General features: G+C 28.9%; 2 protein-coding genes across 4 annotated transcripts; both read right to left on the minus strand.

The window, feature by feature from the left end:
* Positions 1-3: 3 nt before the first annotated feature.
* On the minus strand, positions 4-3,852 carry LOC131663472 (neutral and basic amino acid transport protein rBAT). The gene is made up of 10 exons (XM_058933905.1): positions 3,645-3,852; positions 3,118-3,450; positions 2,289-2,664; positions 1,906-2,147; positions 1,692-1,817; positions 1,383-1,612; positions 1,121-1,307; positions 807-1,036; positions 299-448; positions 4-215 (listed from the first exon to the last, which is right to left on the minus strand). The coding sequence occupies exons 2-10, from the start codon at positions 3,394-3,396 to the stop codon at positions 137-139; spliced, it is 1,899 nt and encodes a 632-aa protein (XP_058789888.1). The 5' UTR covers positions 3,397-3,450; positions 3,645-3,852; the 3' UTR covers positions 4-136.
* Positions 3,853-6,737: 2,885 nt separating this feature from the next.
* LOC131663519 (maltase A3-like) lies at positions 6,738-11,379 on the minus strand. 3 transcript variants are annotated; one of them, XM_058933972.1, is made up of 10 exons: positions 11,281-11,379; positions 10,015-10,423; positions 9,336-9,515; positions 9,088-9,248; positions 8,872-9,006; positions 8,529-8,761; positions 7,889-8,084; positions 7,346-7,797; positions 7,145-7,282; positions 6,738-7,075 (listed from the first exon to the last, which is right to left on the minus strand). In XM_058933972.1, exons 2-10 carry the CDS (start codon positions 10,298-10,300, stop codon positions 6,796-6,798), a joined length of 2,061 nt encoding a protein of 686 aa, XP_058789955.1. In that variant the 5' UTR covers positions 10,301-10,423; positions 11,281-11,379; the 3' UTR covers positions 6,738-6,795. The 3 variants fall into 3 exon arrangements, with proteins under 3 accessions (XP_058789955.1, XP_058789954.1, XP_058789956.1); XM_058933971.1 differs by lacking the exon at positions 11,281-11,379 and adding an exon at positions 10,999-11,274; XM_058933973.1 differs by lacking the exon at positions 11,281-11,379 and adding an exon at positions 11,185-11,263.
* Between the last annotated feature and the right edge of the window lie 4,908 nt (positions 11,380-16,287).

Here is a 16,287-nt window from a genome sequence, read left to right on the forward strand (position 1 = left end):
AGAAATAAAGTATTTTTTATTTTTTACTTTTTCAATGCACATTCAAGTTGACTCCATGAAAAATATAGATTGGAGTTCTTTTTGTTAGAACACAAATATTTAAATGCAAGTCAATCACAGCTTTAACTTAAAAAACTTATGCTTGGCTGTTTGGCACAAAAGTCACAACCAGTGTGCTTTTGGGAGACATTGGCACGTTTTTAGACATTAGTTTTCTGTAAATAAATATGAAAATCAATTAATTGGTGGATATCAACTTCATAACTATAATAGTAAGAAAATCGATCTATATACGTACTTTGTGCTATATAAAACATCATCAGACGGGTGACTGTAAGCAACAATGTTTACTTCATTAGACATATATGGTACAGTACTTATATCAACTGTAGTATTCTGCTGAGCACTGTTGTAAGCTACCAAATATCCAGGATTACCACTCTTTAACCTGTAAAATACGATCAGTAAGGTAATTTGTTTCGTAATGCATGTACCAATTAATTTAACAAAGTTACTTACCAATTTCTAAACCCAAAAAGCAGGTAACATAAAACAAAGCAAAGAAAAATTTTGTTAGTTTGTTAAATTGATTCACACAAAATAATTCTTACTTTATTATTAATAATTTTCATGTTAAAAAGCATCATACATTTTTTCAACTAACTTTTGATAATCCCTAATGATTCAAGTGTTTAGAAAATAATCACTTCAATATCAATCAATATTTACAGGAAATCGAATCACAATTAATGATACTAAACAAAAAAATCACGTAAAAAATAAACTGTGGCTTATTGCATTCTTACCGTGTATATACAAAAACAGTTCCATTATTAAGAACATCTGTTTTAGTATCTCCAAACAAAAATGCCGAATTTTTGCGCGTTTCTAGGAGTGTAGTAAAAGCAGTATTGTTAGATCTAATATCGTGATATTTTATGATAGGCGTAACAGGCAGAAGCATGGTCATCAAAATTAAACTTTCTGCTACTCCTGCAGCTATTCGTTTCTTCAAAGGAACTGCTTTACCACTTAACTGTAAAAATATTCAAAGGCTGGTTAATACCTTCAAAATTAATTAGTAATTATATGTATCAAAAAATGAATTAAAAATACTAACATCTAAGCCAGGCCAAGGAGCTTCTTTTATGGCTAAAATTTCTGTGATACTTTTATTCAAAGCTACAGCGGACACAGTAGGATCGATATTGTAGAAGAAATCTGCAGTTTGAGGAATATCAATTGCTGTTGGTCTGTTGTTTGTTTGTAGCCAAATCTGCTGCACTTCATCACTCATTGTAAACAGACTGTAGACAAAAGAAAACCATTAGCATAAATTGAATAAGAACTATCAATTTTAAATAAGAAATATAGAAAAATACCCCTCTCCATTAGTATGGTTTTTAACAACTTCTCGCCATATCCTCAATACATGAGCATTGTCAGAATGATCGATCGTATGCACATGAAGAAGAGAATGATGTGATGCTGATTCAGCTGGGTATTCAAGACCAGTAGAATCATCTGTTAAGTTTTTATCTTCTACTAAATGGCGAGCATTAGCGATTCTAAATCCTTTAACGCCCAAATTGATCCAGTGTTTGAATATTTCCTAGTTTAACAAGCAAAAAGGAAAATTATAAAGAAATTCAAATTAATTGTAAAGCTAACTTTTGTTTTTTAGTTCATACAGAAAATTCATTAATAACAGTTGAATTATGGAAATTGAAATCAGGTTGGCTAGAATTGAATTGATGAAGATAAAATTGTTGTCTCTTTTCATTGAATGTCCATGCAGAACCTCCGTTTATACTCATCTACAATGTAGAATAAATAAAATAAAAATAAGTGATAAATATTACTTGAATAAGTACAAATATTTTGGTCATCATCTGAAATACAAACCCAATTATTTGGTGGCAGTAATATGTCGCTATTAGGACTTTTCTTTCCATCAGACCATATATAATAGGAGATATATGGCTCTTCTCTTTCAATAGATTTTTTGAACCATTCATGCTGATCTGAAGAGTGATTTGGATCTATATCCAAAATAATATTTTGTTCATTACTCTTAGCAAGCTGAACAAACTTTTGGAATTCTTCAATAGAGCCTATTTTTAGATCCCTGAAATCTACTATATGACCTGTAAAATTAGCAATCTTTAAGAGATATATTCAAGTATGTTTGGCTTTGTTAGTAGTTTGTGTGATAATCGATTGATACTGATAACCATTCAAGCTCACGATACATTTATACAAGTGTATTAGAAATACTGATAACTCACCAGGTGCTGACTCTTTCAAAACTGAATGTAGAGAAACAGCTTTTATATTCTTTTGAAAACTAACAAGTATAGCTTTCAAACCTTCTAAATTACTTGGATTTGCATCTGATGGATCTAATTTAATAATAGGATTCTCTTCATACCACTTTTTCGGAGTTGGAGGAGTACATTTTGGTGCCATTACAATAATAGCAATAGCTCCAGCTAACATAGCAGCCCAGAGAAGCCAAAAAGCAATGAATAAAAACCATCTTAATTTGATCCAAAATGGATCATTAGCATATTTCATTAATTCAGCTTTTCCCATTCCTGATAAAGATTGCTTGACTATTTCAATATCAATTTTAGCATCTCCATTTTCTGATATAAATTTAACCTGAAAAACGCCATGGTGAATTCAGAAAAAATAAGGATTATCAATTTTCAAGTAATTTTTTTTTTCAAGACAGTAAAATTAAAAAAAAATTATTTAATGCAATAAAAAGATTGTATTGAACTTATGCTTATTTTCCTTTTAAGAATCTCAGCTACTAATAAAATAATTGAGCAACCTTTATATCTATACAAAAGCTTGTATTATCAAGCGTTAAAGAGAACACATGGTAAAAGGCAATCAAGTAAGTTATATAATTGAGTTATTCAAATCTATCTTTCATATAATTGTTATAAAATTTTTAAACAAATGACTCAAATTTTGTTAATATCAAACAAAGAAGCTTAAAGTATAAAAGTGACTACAAACAAGCACTTGAACATGAGGTTTATCAGTCATAAATCTTTATGCATTATCAGTGAGCAGTCATTATAAGGCAAAAAGGTCAGTATTCACCTCGGATGTGTCTTTACTTGGTAAGACCGAGGTTTTAACATCATCCTTGAGCATCCGTTCCTGAGCACCATCGTCGAGCTCGACATCTGTGCCATTAGGTTTGCCCATGCTGGTGGCCTTGCTGTTTTCGTCGGATGTGCTGTTACGAGCTTGCCAGTTGACGTCTTCGTCGGGCAATTGCTTGTACGTTTGCTGCGCTAAGGCGTCACTGTCGACCGCCTGCTCCTTCGTGGCGACGCTGCCGTTACTATCTGCCTCTAGCCTCCCACTCTTCTCCATTTCCTTTCACTTGCTTTCTGATGCTTACGCAATCCTCTTCACTCCGAATAAAACCTGTCCAAGAGCCAAGGAGTTATAAATGTACACGCCACGTGTAGAGAGGGTTCAGTGGGTTAGCGTCAATCTTTGAGGCTAGACCGTTACCTGCTCTATCTCGTACCCATTATTTTTCTCTTTCTCGTGGGAATTTGAGGATATTTACGATGAAATATGTTTGACATTTATGATGAAATATGTTTTGTACTTACGATTTCAAAGGATCTGCTTAGTCTTTTGAACCACTATAGGGATCGGGCGAGGCTCTGAAATTCTTGAGGTCGTGTGAGGGTCACGAGACTGGAACGTTCTTACAATGAAATCCCGTAATGCAGTGCCAACCGAATATTTTACAATGGAGAATTTATATACACTGTAACAGGGTTGCCACCGACAGTGATCTCGTTTTTCTTTTCTTTTGCCTTTGTTTTGGTGTCCCATTACGAGCTGTAAAATGAGCATGCGCGAGTCGATTGATCTCGTTTCGTGACGAAATTATGTTAATTTGAATTTGCTTTTCAAAAGATTCAAGGCATTTTTTAATTAATTAATTTTGAGCCTCGAATTTAGTAGAAATATTAACACTTTCTGGTCCTGGCGAAATAAAAAAATTAATAAATATAATATTAATTAGTTGTACAAAATCTGTACACGCTATAAAATACCAAAATTACATTCGCTTTAGATAATTCATATTTATCTATCAATTAAAATGATATAGCGTTGTGATATTGCGTTTAAAAGCTGAAAATGTATATGATTATTTTTTAAAAGGATACATTTTGTACTATATAATATAATTGTATAATATTTTAAGCGTGTCTACTGTATATTTTATTATATATTGTACACCATATTTTTTCAATTGTTCTTTGAGTACTAAATTTATAACACTAAAAATAGTAGTAGTATGAAAATAGTTGTATGAAAAGTTACAACACTAAACTATTTTCTAATTATTCTTTATAATTGAAATGGAAAGGAACGTTTACGTATCGACTGAGATATGAATTTATTCAAATATACAGTTTAAGAAATGCAATACTATTTCAATATAAAATTATAAAAATTATATTGATTTAAATTAAGTTACTTTATATATTTATAGGTTTTTCACCTTCTTGAAACTACTGTGCTATAAATATTTATTGCTCCTTCAATGTAATCGTCAACCGATAAGCTCGATGAGAACTAAAATAAACTGAAATGAAGAAACATAATATTTCGGAATAAAAATACATGAACATAACAGTGTAAAGAAATAACGGAATGAATGGAATCACGAATTCAATTTTTGTGAAACTTGCTAAGAAAAATTGCCTTGATATTGTATTTCCCATTGATAAAAATATAGGAATTCATTAATTATTTGTTTAAAACAAAGTCATAAGTTTAATTACTTCACAGTTCAAATGTGCCAAATAAATAATTACTCCATAAGACTGACAGTTTTAAATATTCAGATAGCGAATTGGTTAATAAATAAGTAAATTAATATGAAAACTTAATTTTCTATCATAAACATTTTTATTTATAAGATATAATAAAAATATAGTTAACATCAATTTTTTTTTAAATAACAGTTGTTTTACTATTTTTCTTGACTTGGATAAAAAGCCGAAGAGAATAAGACAGATACAGTATCACTAATTTTTTAAGATTAGATCAAATATAAGAGATATTTTTAATCATCAGTAGTTACAACTACATATGTTATTTACAATTTTTGTTACAGTGTCGATTTTTTTTCAAGTTTCTCTGCAACGTACAGCTGCAAATATGTGTATAAAAGTACTCAACATTGAAATTAAATATAAAACATTAAATTTTATTTAATTATATTCTTATATTACACGCTATAACTTTTGCACTTTTTTTTGCACAAGTCTTTGTCCTTTAATGGAGTTTAATTTATTTCCTGAAAAATATACATATATTAATCGTTATCTATTTTGATGATTTATCAGTTTTATCGTGATGGAAAGGTATGTTTTGTAAACGAAAAACAATCTAACTTTCTAGAAAACATACCGTTTGCGACGAATCTATTTCCATATACTATCACATTGGCGGAATTATGAAACTGTAGATCAATATTAATAAGATAAGCATTATGATAAATACTGCCCAGAAAAACCAAAATAGAAATAAACGGACTTTTATCCATGAAGGAAGAGCTACGTCATATTCTAAGTCTTCACTAGTTAGTTCTAAAATGAAATGGCTTCATAATCACACATGATAAATTTCATCGTAGTCGAATGAAAAATTTGGGATAAAATAAGTTATTAGTAAATACTGTTGCAGAGTGTAGTTTATTCATGATGCAATGTGTAGAACAGAATGAAGACGCTACACATTTACGGCGCAAATTATTGCAAGTCATTAAAATATGACTTTTACTTACTTCATATTAATAGTAAATAAAAGGTTTCCGCTCAGCAATACTCAAATAATACTAGGCATTTAATAAACTAAACTTTTTGTAAATAAAGTTTTCAATATACCTTTACTAAAATCTTTTTTGTCATAAATATTTATTTGGGTAATCTCGCCATTGCACTTCAGGTCTACAAGAAGATAAGTGTTTTCCGTTGGTGCCATTTTTGTTACATTCCTATATCTCTTGCTATTTAATAAAGGCCGTTTCTTTTTAAGCTTATGTAAGTGCACTTGTTTTGCAAACTTTGTCTCGGAACTGTTTGCCAAACTGGAATTAGTAAAGAAACAACACTAGGAATTCTAACTTAGGTCTATTAACTAATAAAGGATGTTGTATTTAGAAAACTTTTCTTTCGATACAAGTACAAAATATCCAAGCACTCCTTACGAAAGATAAATTTAAACTGACAGGCAGCGGATATTTGAACAAGATAACAAATGGTCTTCATGATACATATAAAATTCCATACGACAGCAACTATCAACAATCTTTATCATATCTTTATTATTATCGCAAATCAAATCTTTTTGTGATACAAATTTATTGTTTTCAACACATTTCTTACTGAGCTATATGCAGTTTTATCGGTGAAATTTCTTTTGTAATTTTAATTGGCTTAGTATTTTTTTTGTATCATATACATATTATAAAATGATAATAACAATTAGAAATCCTTTTGTTTGTTATTTTATGGAATGAATCATCTATGACAAACTGACATGAATATAGGTAAAATCGTTATATTTCGTAAACTGTCAAGATCCGTAGCTCAAATCAAATAGCGTTAAGTTGAATAAATAAATAGCCATGATAATCTGTCAAAAGTAGGTGATTATAATGAATAAGATATAAAGTTATTTTTAATAAAAAACACTTTAATAATACAAAATTTTGTAAAAATTTTACAAGATGGATAAATTTTAAAGTATTCTTAGAACAGACAAAAGGAGGAGATTAATCACAAACTGAAATGCTTTTTTGGTGTAGGCTGAACTTGGAGTAGAGGCTTCAGTTGTGGTAACTGGAATGACCAAACTAGGTTCTTCCGTTGTCGTCGTACTTGCAGATTCAATTTCACTTGAATTTATATCATCGATAAATTCTTCAAAATCTTCTTTATCACAGAGAACAGCTGCTGCATTAGCATTTAGTATAAAAGAGTCATTTTCTATGTCGTCATCATCATCTTGATCATTTTCTCTGCAAAGAAAATAATGACAATAATTATTTTCAAAAATGTAAGTGAAAAACTAGTTAAAATAATCTTACATCTCTACATCTGCATTACTGGAGTCAAGCATAACTTGCAAATCTTTTTCTAAATCAGGATACAAAGCTGTTAAATTGACTATTTCTTTCGATGATCCAAAGTTTATAATAGCAATGCAAGAATCATTTCCTATGGTTCTAGAATATAATTTTTGATTAGCACTCATCAGATTACTGAGTAATAAAAAATTTATAAAATACCTCTTTAAAAGAAGAACGTTGTCCTCGTTTACAACATCCAATTGATAGTCTCCTTCTGTAAATATTGGACCTTGCCTAAGTACAGCCAGTTTTTTATAGGCCTCTAAGTCACTATTTACGTCGTTTAACTGTTTATCGACATTAATTTCAATATAATCAGGATTAACTGGTAGGAATGTGCTTTCATTGTAAGAAAATCCGGCTGAGGTTGACGAATCCCATTGCATAGGTGTCCTGTATGAATCTCTTGATAATTCTTCAGAATCTTCTAGTATTTCTAGAGCTGTTAGATCGATTGAGTCTTCTCGTGATATGTTCCCACTCACCATTCCTATTTCTTCACCATAATAGGTAATTGCTTGGCCAGGTAACAGTAAAGCAAGCATATTGAGACCATCAATAAGTTCTAAATCGAGTCTCGATGTCGCTCTTGAATGGTCTTGATCAGAAAGCTGAATGACACGTGAATAAATTTCGTCCATTAAGAAGCTATTTTTGCATGTTACATTATTAAAAATTTTATAATAAATATAATTTACTCACAATCCAATTTGTTTTAGCCCCTTCGGGAATACGCTCCATCCAATCTTCTATAACTTCTTTAATGTCTTTAGCATCACTTGTCTTATTCAGTTTCGTAATCAAAACGGTGTTTAGTGGTGTGATTCCTAAATGTGTCTGATTTCCGTAATAATTGATTATGTTATCATCAGACTCATCCACTTCACCAAGTAATAATCTATAAAGAAATACAAAAACGTATTACATATTAAACAAATTTGTTTAAGTAATAAAGAAGGTTGTTGGGAAATCGAAATTATCTTTCCCCTTTGAATCCTTTCGAGTCAGTGTTTATTTAACAAAATTTTTCCAACGTTTCGGTGACGTTGTCTATTATTATTTTCAAGGCTATCTTTGAAACAAACATGTGCATTAAATTACAAATGACTTATACTAATGTGCATTAATGGACATGTTTGTTTGTTCCAACGGTAACCTTGAAAGCAGTGATAGACATCACCGAAACGTTGACAAGATTTTGTTAAAAAAACACTGTCTCAAATGAATCCAAAAGGGAAAGATTATTTTGATTACTCAACAACCACCGATATTAACTAATATTGCAAGCCGCTTGGAATAAAGTAACAACATAATAAATTTGTTTATTATATGAAAATATTACTTTGGTTCTGCATTATTATCCTGAACCCATTGATCAATATGATCTCGAAATTTAAATAGTATTTCAGCAGTCTCTGATATACCCATGCAACAAGAGGTATTGTGATTATCTTCATCATTATCATTATCGTCATCTTCTATTTCATCACGTAAACTTTCATCCTCCAAAAAGTAAGATATACCACTAATAGAAAATCCATCAACTCCTTTTTCTAGCCAGAAATCAAAGATATCCTAAAAATTGATTAGAATCAGATTATTTATATTAACATTTTATTTTACTCAGTGCATTTTAAAAGCTATTTATACTTCAAATATGTATACAAATATTCAAGCCATAGTACCAAAAATTCTTGAATAACATTCTCATTTCTTAAATTAAGCTCTGGTTCAGTTTGATGGAGTCTGTGATAGTACCATTGCCTTCTTTTTGGATGCCATGTCCAGGCTGATCCTTCTGTATCGCTGTGAATATTTTTCTGTAAAATTAAAAAATTTCCATAACTTGGAAAAGTATAAATTATAAGATAAATATAAATGAATTGGAAATTTTCAATTACCCAATTATTTGGTGGCAATACTTTGTTATCTTCGACTATGCCATCAGCCCAAATGTAATAGTCATCGTAAGGGTCTTCAGCACAAGTAACTGCTGAAGATGTAAACCATTCATGTTGATCGCTAGAATGATTTGGAACAATATCCAAAATAATTCTTAAATCTGTTTAGTTTAAAAATCACAACATTTAGTTTCAAAAGTTTTTACGGAAAATTAAACTCGGTGCAGAATTTTATTTATAAAAATTACCTCTGTTGTGAGCTTTATGTACCAATTCTTCAAAATCAATCATATTTCCAAACATTGGATTAACATCAGTAAAATTTTGAATATCATATCCAGAATCAATCATTGGAGATGTATAAATAGGGCTCAATCTTATGGTTTTTATTCCAAGCTCATATAGATAGTCGAGACGGTTAATAATGCCTTGTAAAAATGAATGAATAAGTAGAAATACTACTTTAGAAAATTATAATTAAAAATAGTTTAATTTGAAAATTTTTTTGAAAGTTGATCTATAAAAATTTCTCATAATTCTTAATTTATTTTTAACGAAATTCAAGTTTAGCAAAATGTTGTCCAATTTTTCCAACGGAAATAAAATCGTCAGTTACATTTTTTGAGATGTTCATTTTGCAAACAGTAAAAACAAACACAAACTGTTTATCTGTTTATATTGTAATTGAGTATATTTGTTACAGTTTATTTTAGTTTTATAAATAGACGACTGTGAATAACACTGTATTCAAAATTTGTAAAAAGGAATCAACTTAAAAAAATAATATTTTGATTTGTGTTTGAAAGTTAAACAAAGCTCATTTAATATTGCGAAAATTCATTATTTTGTCTTATTCGTAATAAAACCATGTTGATTGCCTAAAATCTACTTCGCTCATATTATTAGTTCGATTCTGTCATTTCTCACCTCGCAAATCACCATTACCATCGCCGTCACTGTCTCGAAAAGCCCTCACCCAAATGTAATAAATGAGTGTATTATTGCGCCAATCATTTTCATCAATTTCCTTTTCAATTTCTACTTCATCGACTTCATTGATTTCAGTACTGTATGTTGCGCTTATGTCGCTAGAATCATATTCTGTCGTGGAGGCGATATCAGTCGTAGTGTCGACAACACCCGCAGAAATACAAGGCAAAAGTAGTAGGAGTGCGCTTAGAAGTAATGGAACTTTACTCATCGGGGGCGACATAATGTCGCCGCCAAAGTGGCTCACGCAACTTTGACTATACAGATTTTTTGGCACCCAGCAACGACAATGAGGAAACCTCCTCTTTTAACCTTGCCTTCTTGTTTTAACACATCTATCGAAAGCCTAAAAATGAATGAATTTTTTAATTTTTCATATTCATAAAAGTAACGAATATTAGTTTTTCAACTGTCAATATTTCAAGAGTTCGTTGAACTATTAATATATATTTTTCCATTTAGATAGTTTGTTTTAGTGTTATCGTTTGATTAATTATTTTCACACATAAAATATTTTCAAAGCAAAATTTTAAAAATATATATATTTTGAAGGAAACGCAATCTATTATTTTTAACGATGACCGTTAACTAAAAATAGCAATGTTTATAAATACGCACATTCATTTTATATATACTTAAACAATCATTGAGAAATACTTATTTGTATAGTCAAAATCACGAATCAAAACCATATAATAGTTTTCTCTGCGTTATTCATAAAAGATAGATTATTTTTAAAAGTATGAACGAAAAATCTATTCTAAAATAATACTTTCTTATTCTATATTTGTATTAGCGTTTGTATTTCAATATTGAATTTCAGTCAGTGAAAGTTTAAAATTTTCTTCGCTGTTATTTACTAAGAATTGTGGACGAAATTGTTGAAAAACTTGTGCTGTATAGTTTTTCTGTGTGGTATACCTGTCAGTTTTTGCCAAAAGAAAACTTAGGATGAGAGACAATATTTGAAGATTAAGAAGCACTTATATTTTACCAAAAAACTAGAAACTACGGCACTTTTTGGAAATGGAAAAGCGAAGTAAGAGTAGCGACCCGGTCACGAGAAGAATGCAACACAAAAGAGTTATTTCTGCGTTTCTTATTCACCTGTCGCGCGTGTGAAAAAAAAAAAGAAAAAGTGCGAAGTGGACCCGAGGGCAGGTAAGTCGGGGAGAGTAGGCCACGGCACAACTGAGCACTTACTTGGTCCAAGACACAGACGCACTAAGCTCTCGCGTTCTACGCTTGTAGACGAATCTTCTATTTTTGCTAAGAGAGCGAGATAGTGAATCTCGAACGCAGCGCGTGCACGCGCGACGATTAAAAATAATAACAGATCGCCAGCTTAACCGATTCAATTCGTCGCAAGATTGCGCGTTAGCCAGACGCGGTAATTGGAATCCGCCAGGTTTCCATCTTTTTTCTTTATTCAACTGACTGTTCTGATTTTTTTAAATAATGGTTTTAACATTTATTCAGTTAACAAATGATCATTTATAAAACAGAGGAGGCAAATCTATTATTTGTTGATGAAGGTAATAAAAATAACCGAAACAAACATTTTCCCTTTTAGTCAAATTGAGAATACATTATATGGAGGAACTCCTTTCCCCTACCACATATACTTTTTAAGAAAAGTAAAATGTATATATACGAGTAGGTTACCGCTAATACCTAGAACATATAGAGATTGTTTCGAAATTAATTTTGTAGCTGCGAGCTATTAAAAATTTTCATTTGAAATTTTTAGTATGACTGTGAAGGGGCTTCTTCGAACTTGATAAGTTGATTTATCACAAAAAATGTGAAAAATTGCCGCTTCGTATTGGTAATAAAAATATTAAATAAAAATTTTCCATTTGATATTTCACTGACTCTATTAGGATCATGAAAATTCATAGGCAGGAGCATTTTTATTTATCATTTGCTGTAGTTAATCCTTGATAGTTGTTTGTGATAGCTTTGTACATTATATTAATTTTGTTATGAGGTAAATTGATAGATTTGTCTATTAGATGTATGATGTGAAAAGCTGATTTAGTCTGCTGATCAAGTATTTAAACAACATGGAATTTATTGTTTATTATTTTACTTTACATATTCATTCAATTACAGTAAGTTTGAGCTTGCAAGCTCACATACGCAGTTATCACGATCTGTTTGTTGGATTTCCCGTATATATTATTTTCTAACAGTGTTCTCTTCTTGAGTTTTTACTTTATTTTTACATACAACTAATAGTTTATCAAGTTCGTTTGTGCACTGTGTGAACTTATTTTCATGATTCAGTGCTTCATAAAATTGGAGACCATACTAAAAATGAGCTACACTATATATTTATAAATAAATGGTCAGTATTTTTCGTCAGTTAGGAATATTGAAAATCGGGAAATCCTAACAAAACAAATGATATCAATGATACACATATGGTCTTGTTATTCGGTTCCATTCTTATTAAGATTTGCGTTTTTCAAAATTTGATTGCTTCGTTATTGATTACTTTTTTGCTTTAAAATTATTGACATTCTCAATAATGAATATTATTTCTCTTATTCATAATCCAAGTATACGATAAATACTGAAATCATTTTAATCATAAAAATAAAATGATCCTTGTAAACATAATAACATTCATGCTTATATGCATTTTATTATGTTTAAAAGATATTTTTAATAAGAAAAATAGTAAAGCAAAAATTTAATCAATTAATAAAAGCAAGAACGTTCTACACTGTGTTATATTACTTTTAGATATTTTTTAGTACAACAGTGCTGCTGGCAAGAAACGATTTTTTAAGCTAGGGTTACTTTTTCAATTTATATTTTCACCCATTAATTACTCATTAATACGCAATTAACAACATCAGTAATTTGTACAATAGCAATTATCTATTGTAGACGGAAGATGAAATGCATTTGGATCTGCAACAATACTCTTGCTAATTCATTTTTTCGAAGGAAATCTTACATCGCGGATAGTGTACAAATAATTTAAATGACTCTTCAATAAAAACTGATCTAAATTGATTTGTCTAGTTTAATAATTTATAGTTACGATGCAAATTTATGACTGCAGAGTTAGAACTTTATAAAAAATGATGGTGTTATGTGGATATTCTAAAGTCTTAATATCTATTATGTTTACTTCTACACATTAACAAATGAAATCTGTATAAATTTTCAGTATCTTGCATAGCTATGATGGAATAAAAGACGGTTTTATTATTTGTTAATTTAAAATTGTATATGCAGCGGATATTACGATGGTACTGTTAACAATTCGCGAATATTCATAAGAATACCAAAAATATTAGACAATTCAACAATTCTATCATTAAAAATAAAATAAATAAATTTTTCCTCATTTCAGTATATTTTACGATATTATAGTAATTCATTTTTTTAACAATAAGTAGTTAAATTTTAACAAACATTTTAATTAATATATTGAACATTGGCTCATAGCAATAGCTGATTTTATTTCTAATGTATGATAAGTTTACGATGAATTGATCTATATATAATTATCTACATACCTTAACAATTTATATCCTAACAATCATCATTAAACAGTCACGACACGCAAAACTTGTATCGTCGTATAACATTCTACTCATAGTTTGTTAAAAAAAAATTAACGTTAATACACGTTCTATTTATACAACTGATACTGTAATTCATAAGATTCGTTGTTCTATATAATCGTCTGCGCTCATTGGCATGTAACAATTTAAATTTACGTATCAATAGTAAAAAAACTTGGATTCATTTCATATATAGAAAGTGTAGTTTTGTATAGATACATGTAGACATAGGAATCTTGGATATAATGCAGAGAATTTTTTTCATTTTACTCGTAATAATTGCATCAATATCTCCTCTAAAAATCTTTTAAATGTGGAGTTAACATAAATCACTTTCATGACGATACCGAAAATGTGAGTATAATAAATTTTGCAAAAATTATTAAGATTTCGGTGAAATAGCGATACATTCGTCACGAACAAATTTATGAAAATGCTGAAGGACGGAGCAATAGGAAAGGGAAATAATAATTATGTATAGGAATCAAATTATAAGAGAGAAATTAATAAATATGCATGGTATAGGTAACAATATTCAACGTCTTTTGTAATGCCAGTAACTAAAAAGTATTCCCGCGCGTAATTAGTATCGTATTTGTTTATTTATAGGCTATTTCTTTACTAGAGAAACGTACTTCATTAAATTTTATAAAGAATTTTTCATTGCAGGAATTTATGTGTACAATTTTCTGAAATCGGCTGCATATAAATAATTTTTAATTTAATATTTGTCATGTTATAATTAATATCAATAAAGTAAAATTTGAAGAGTATTATCATTAATTCAAGTGGAAAATCCAAGATTTTAATGGATTAGAATGATTAGTCGAAGTGATACATATACTGTACACGAACACTTTGTAAATACTGTAAATATTTATCATATTACAATAAATTAATCTTATAATAGTTGTAACAATAAAATTTTACATTTTATAAATACATTTCATTACTAATGAATTAAATAATTGTTATTAAGATTGACATTATGAAAATATAGACGGGAATGGGCATACGAGAAGATAACCAAATAAATAAATTGATTTTACATTCCATTGTACTGACGTAGTACAATCTACTACACAGGAATGTAAGATTTTGTGTTCTAGTAATATGACCAATTTTGACTAATTAAATGTATTTTGAATCACTGTTTGGTATCGAGCGCAACAGTTTCAATACATACGTTTTGCGAATGACATATTATTGGGATACACCATAATATCAGTTTATGTTTTCGGAGATAACGAGAAATTTAGCTGATAATAACTTTGTATACATAGCAGTTTCATATTTATTAATTTTTTTATTTAAACATGCATAGCTATTTTTTTATATCACTCTTAGTGCAGTTTTATTTACGAAAGAGTGATTTATTTTTATTACAAGATTTGTGAAAATGTATTCACTTGTATATTGAATATATGTAATACATAAATTTGCATCTTTTATTATTTCTTTATTATGTAATTATTTAAGATTGTGTTTTCATTTTTGTTTGGACGATATTTAGGAAATATTCCTAGGGAACATTTATACATATTATAATTTAGTATCACGAATCAATTTTAAATATCAAAGTTCATTTTAGATATTTTAGATTGATGATGAATGCGATTATTAATCTTTATGACGTCAATTTTTTATTTGTATGCTCTTGTACAATTGGAGTATACACGAGCACTTATATCTGTAACATACCTTTTGAAGTTTAAAATAGATTTACTATATCAACAATGATTTGAATTTATGGAACAAAAAGTTAGATAATATTTTTTATTAATAAGTTCATATATTCTTTAAGTTTAATTATCGTAAACAAGTAATAGATCATTCAAGTATAAGCAATTAAAAATAGCATTGAGTTGGTAACCGTGTCCTTTAGCATTCATCCCGTTTGTAATGTATTTATTTAGAAAGAAAACAATAAAAATAATAATTGTGGCTAGCCCTATATGTTATTTAATTTATAATTAATAACACATATTTATTGAATTGACAACTTTGATATTGTTCATGAATTGTGTATTTGATGATTCAATACATTTTAATTTTTATTTCAATTTTGTTGTCATCGATGAAAACATTAAGCTTTTCTACACCAATATAAATTTTATATTTTTATCGATATAATATTTCATCTTATTTGGTATTAGTTCTTAAATTTTGAACAAATAAATTAAGCTGTTTATAAATTTTTCGGCGCATATAAATAGCTTCGAGCTTAATATTTAATTATTCAACTATAGTAAAAATTTATGCAATATTTTTTATCATTTATAAGGTAATGTTTATTTGATGATCTATTAAACGTACACAAAAATTTTATTTGGTCCAAATTCAAACTATTTTTAAGTAAATTGGTCATTTATATATTATGTAAGTTCAATCGAAACTTGGTAAGAGGCGGAATTAAAAAAGCTATATATATATATATATATATATATATATATATATATATATATATATATATATATGTATATAGCTATGTATTAATTAAATTAAATGGTATAATAACGTTATAATGGTATAATTAAATGGTATTAATGACGTCATGGTATAACAAAATTTGATGTATAATGATTTTTCTAAAGTTTTAATTTTCTTTGTTTAAATTAGAGTGAAG

This window comes from Phymastichus coffea, unplaced genomic scaffold, assembly GCF_024137745.1.
Source record: "Phymastichus coffea isolate CEN01 unplaced genomic scaffold, Cenicafe_Pcof_1.1 PCOF00036, whole genome shotgun sequence".
In the NCBI taxonomy this organism is placed as follows: Eukaryota; Metazoa; Arthropoda; class Insecta; order Hymenoptera; family Eulophidae; genus Phymastichus; species Phymastichus coffea.

Bases quoted from the DNA above. Each gene is read 5' to 3' on its own strand.
- LOC131663472 (XM_058933905.1), bottom strand. From the start codon at position 3,396: ATGGAGAAGAGTGGGAGGCTAGAGGCAGATAGTAACGGCAGCGTCGCC. The intron at 1,037-1,120 runs GTTAGTATTTTT...ATATTTTTACAG, and splicing joins CTCCTTGGCCTGGCTTAGAT to TTAAGTGGTAAAGCAGTTCC. The intron at 449-806 runs GTAAGAATGCAA...CGTATTTTACAG, and splicing joins ACTGTTTTTGTATATACACG to GTTAAAGAGTGGTAATCCTG.
- LOC131663519 (XM_058933972.1), bottom strand. From the start codon at position 10,300: ATGTCGCCCCCGATGAGTAAAGTTCCATTACTTCTAAGCGCACTCCTA. The intron at 9,249-9,335 runs GTAATTTTTATA...TAAACTAAACAG, and splicing joins ACATAAAGCTCACAACAGAG to ATTTAAGAATTATTTTGGAT. The intron at 7,076-7,144 runs GTAAGATTATTT...TTTTCTTTGCAG, and splicing joins AGTAATGCAGATGTAGAGAT to AGAAAATGATCAAGATGATG.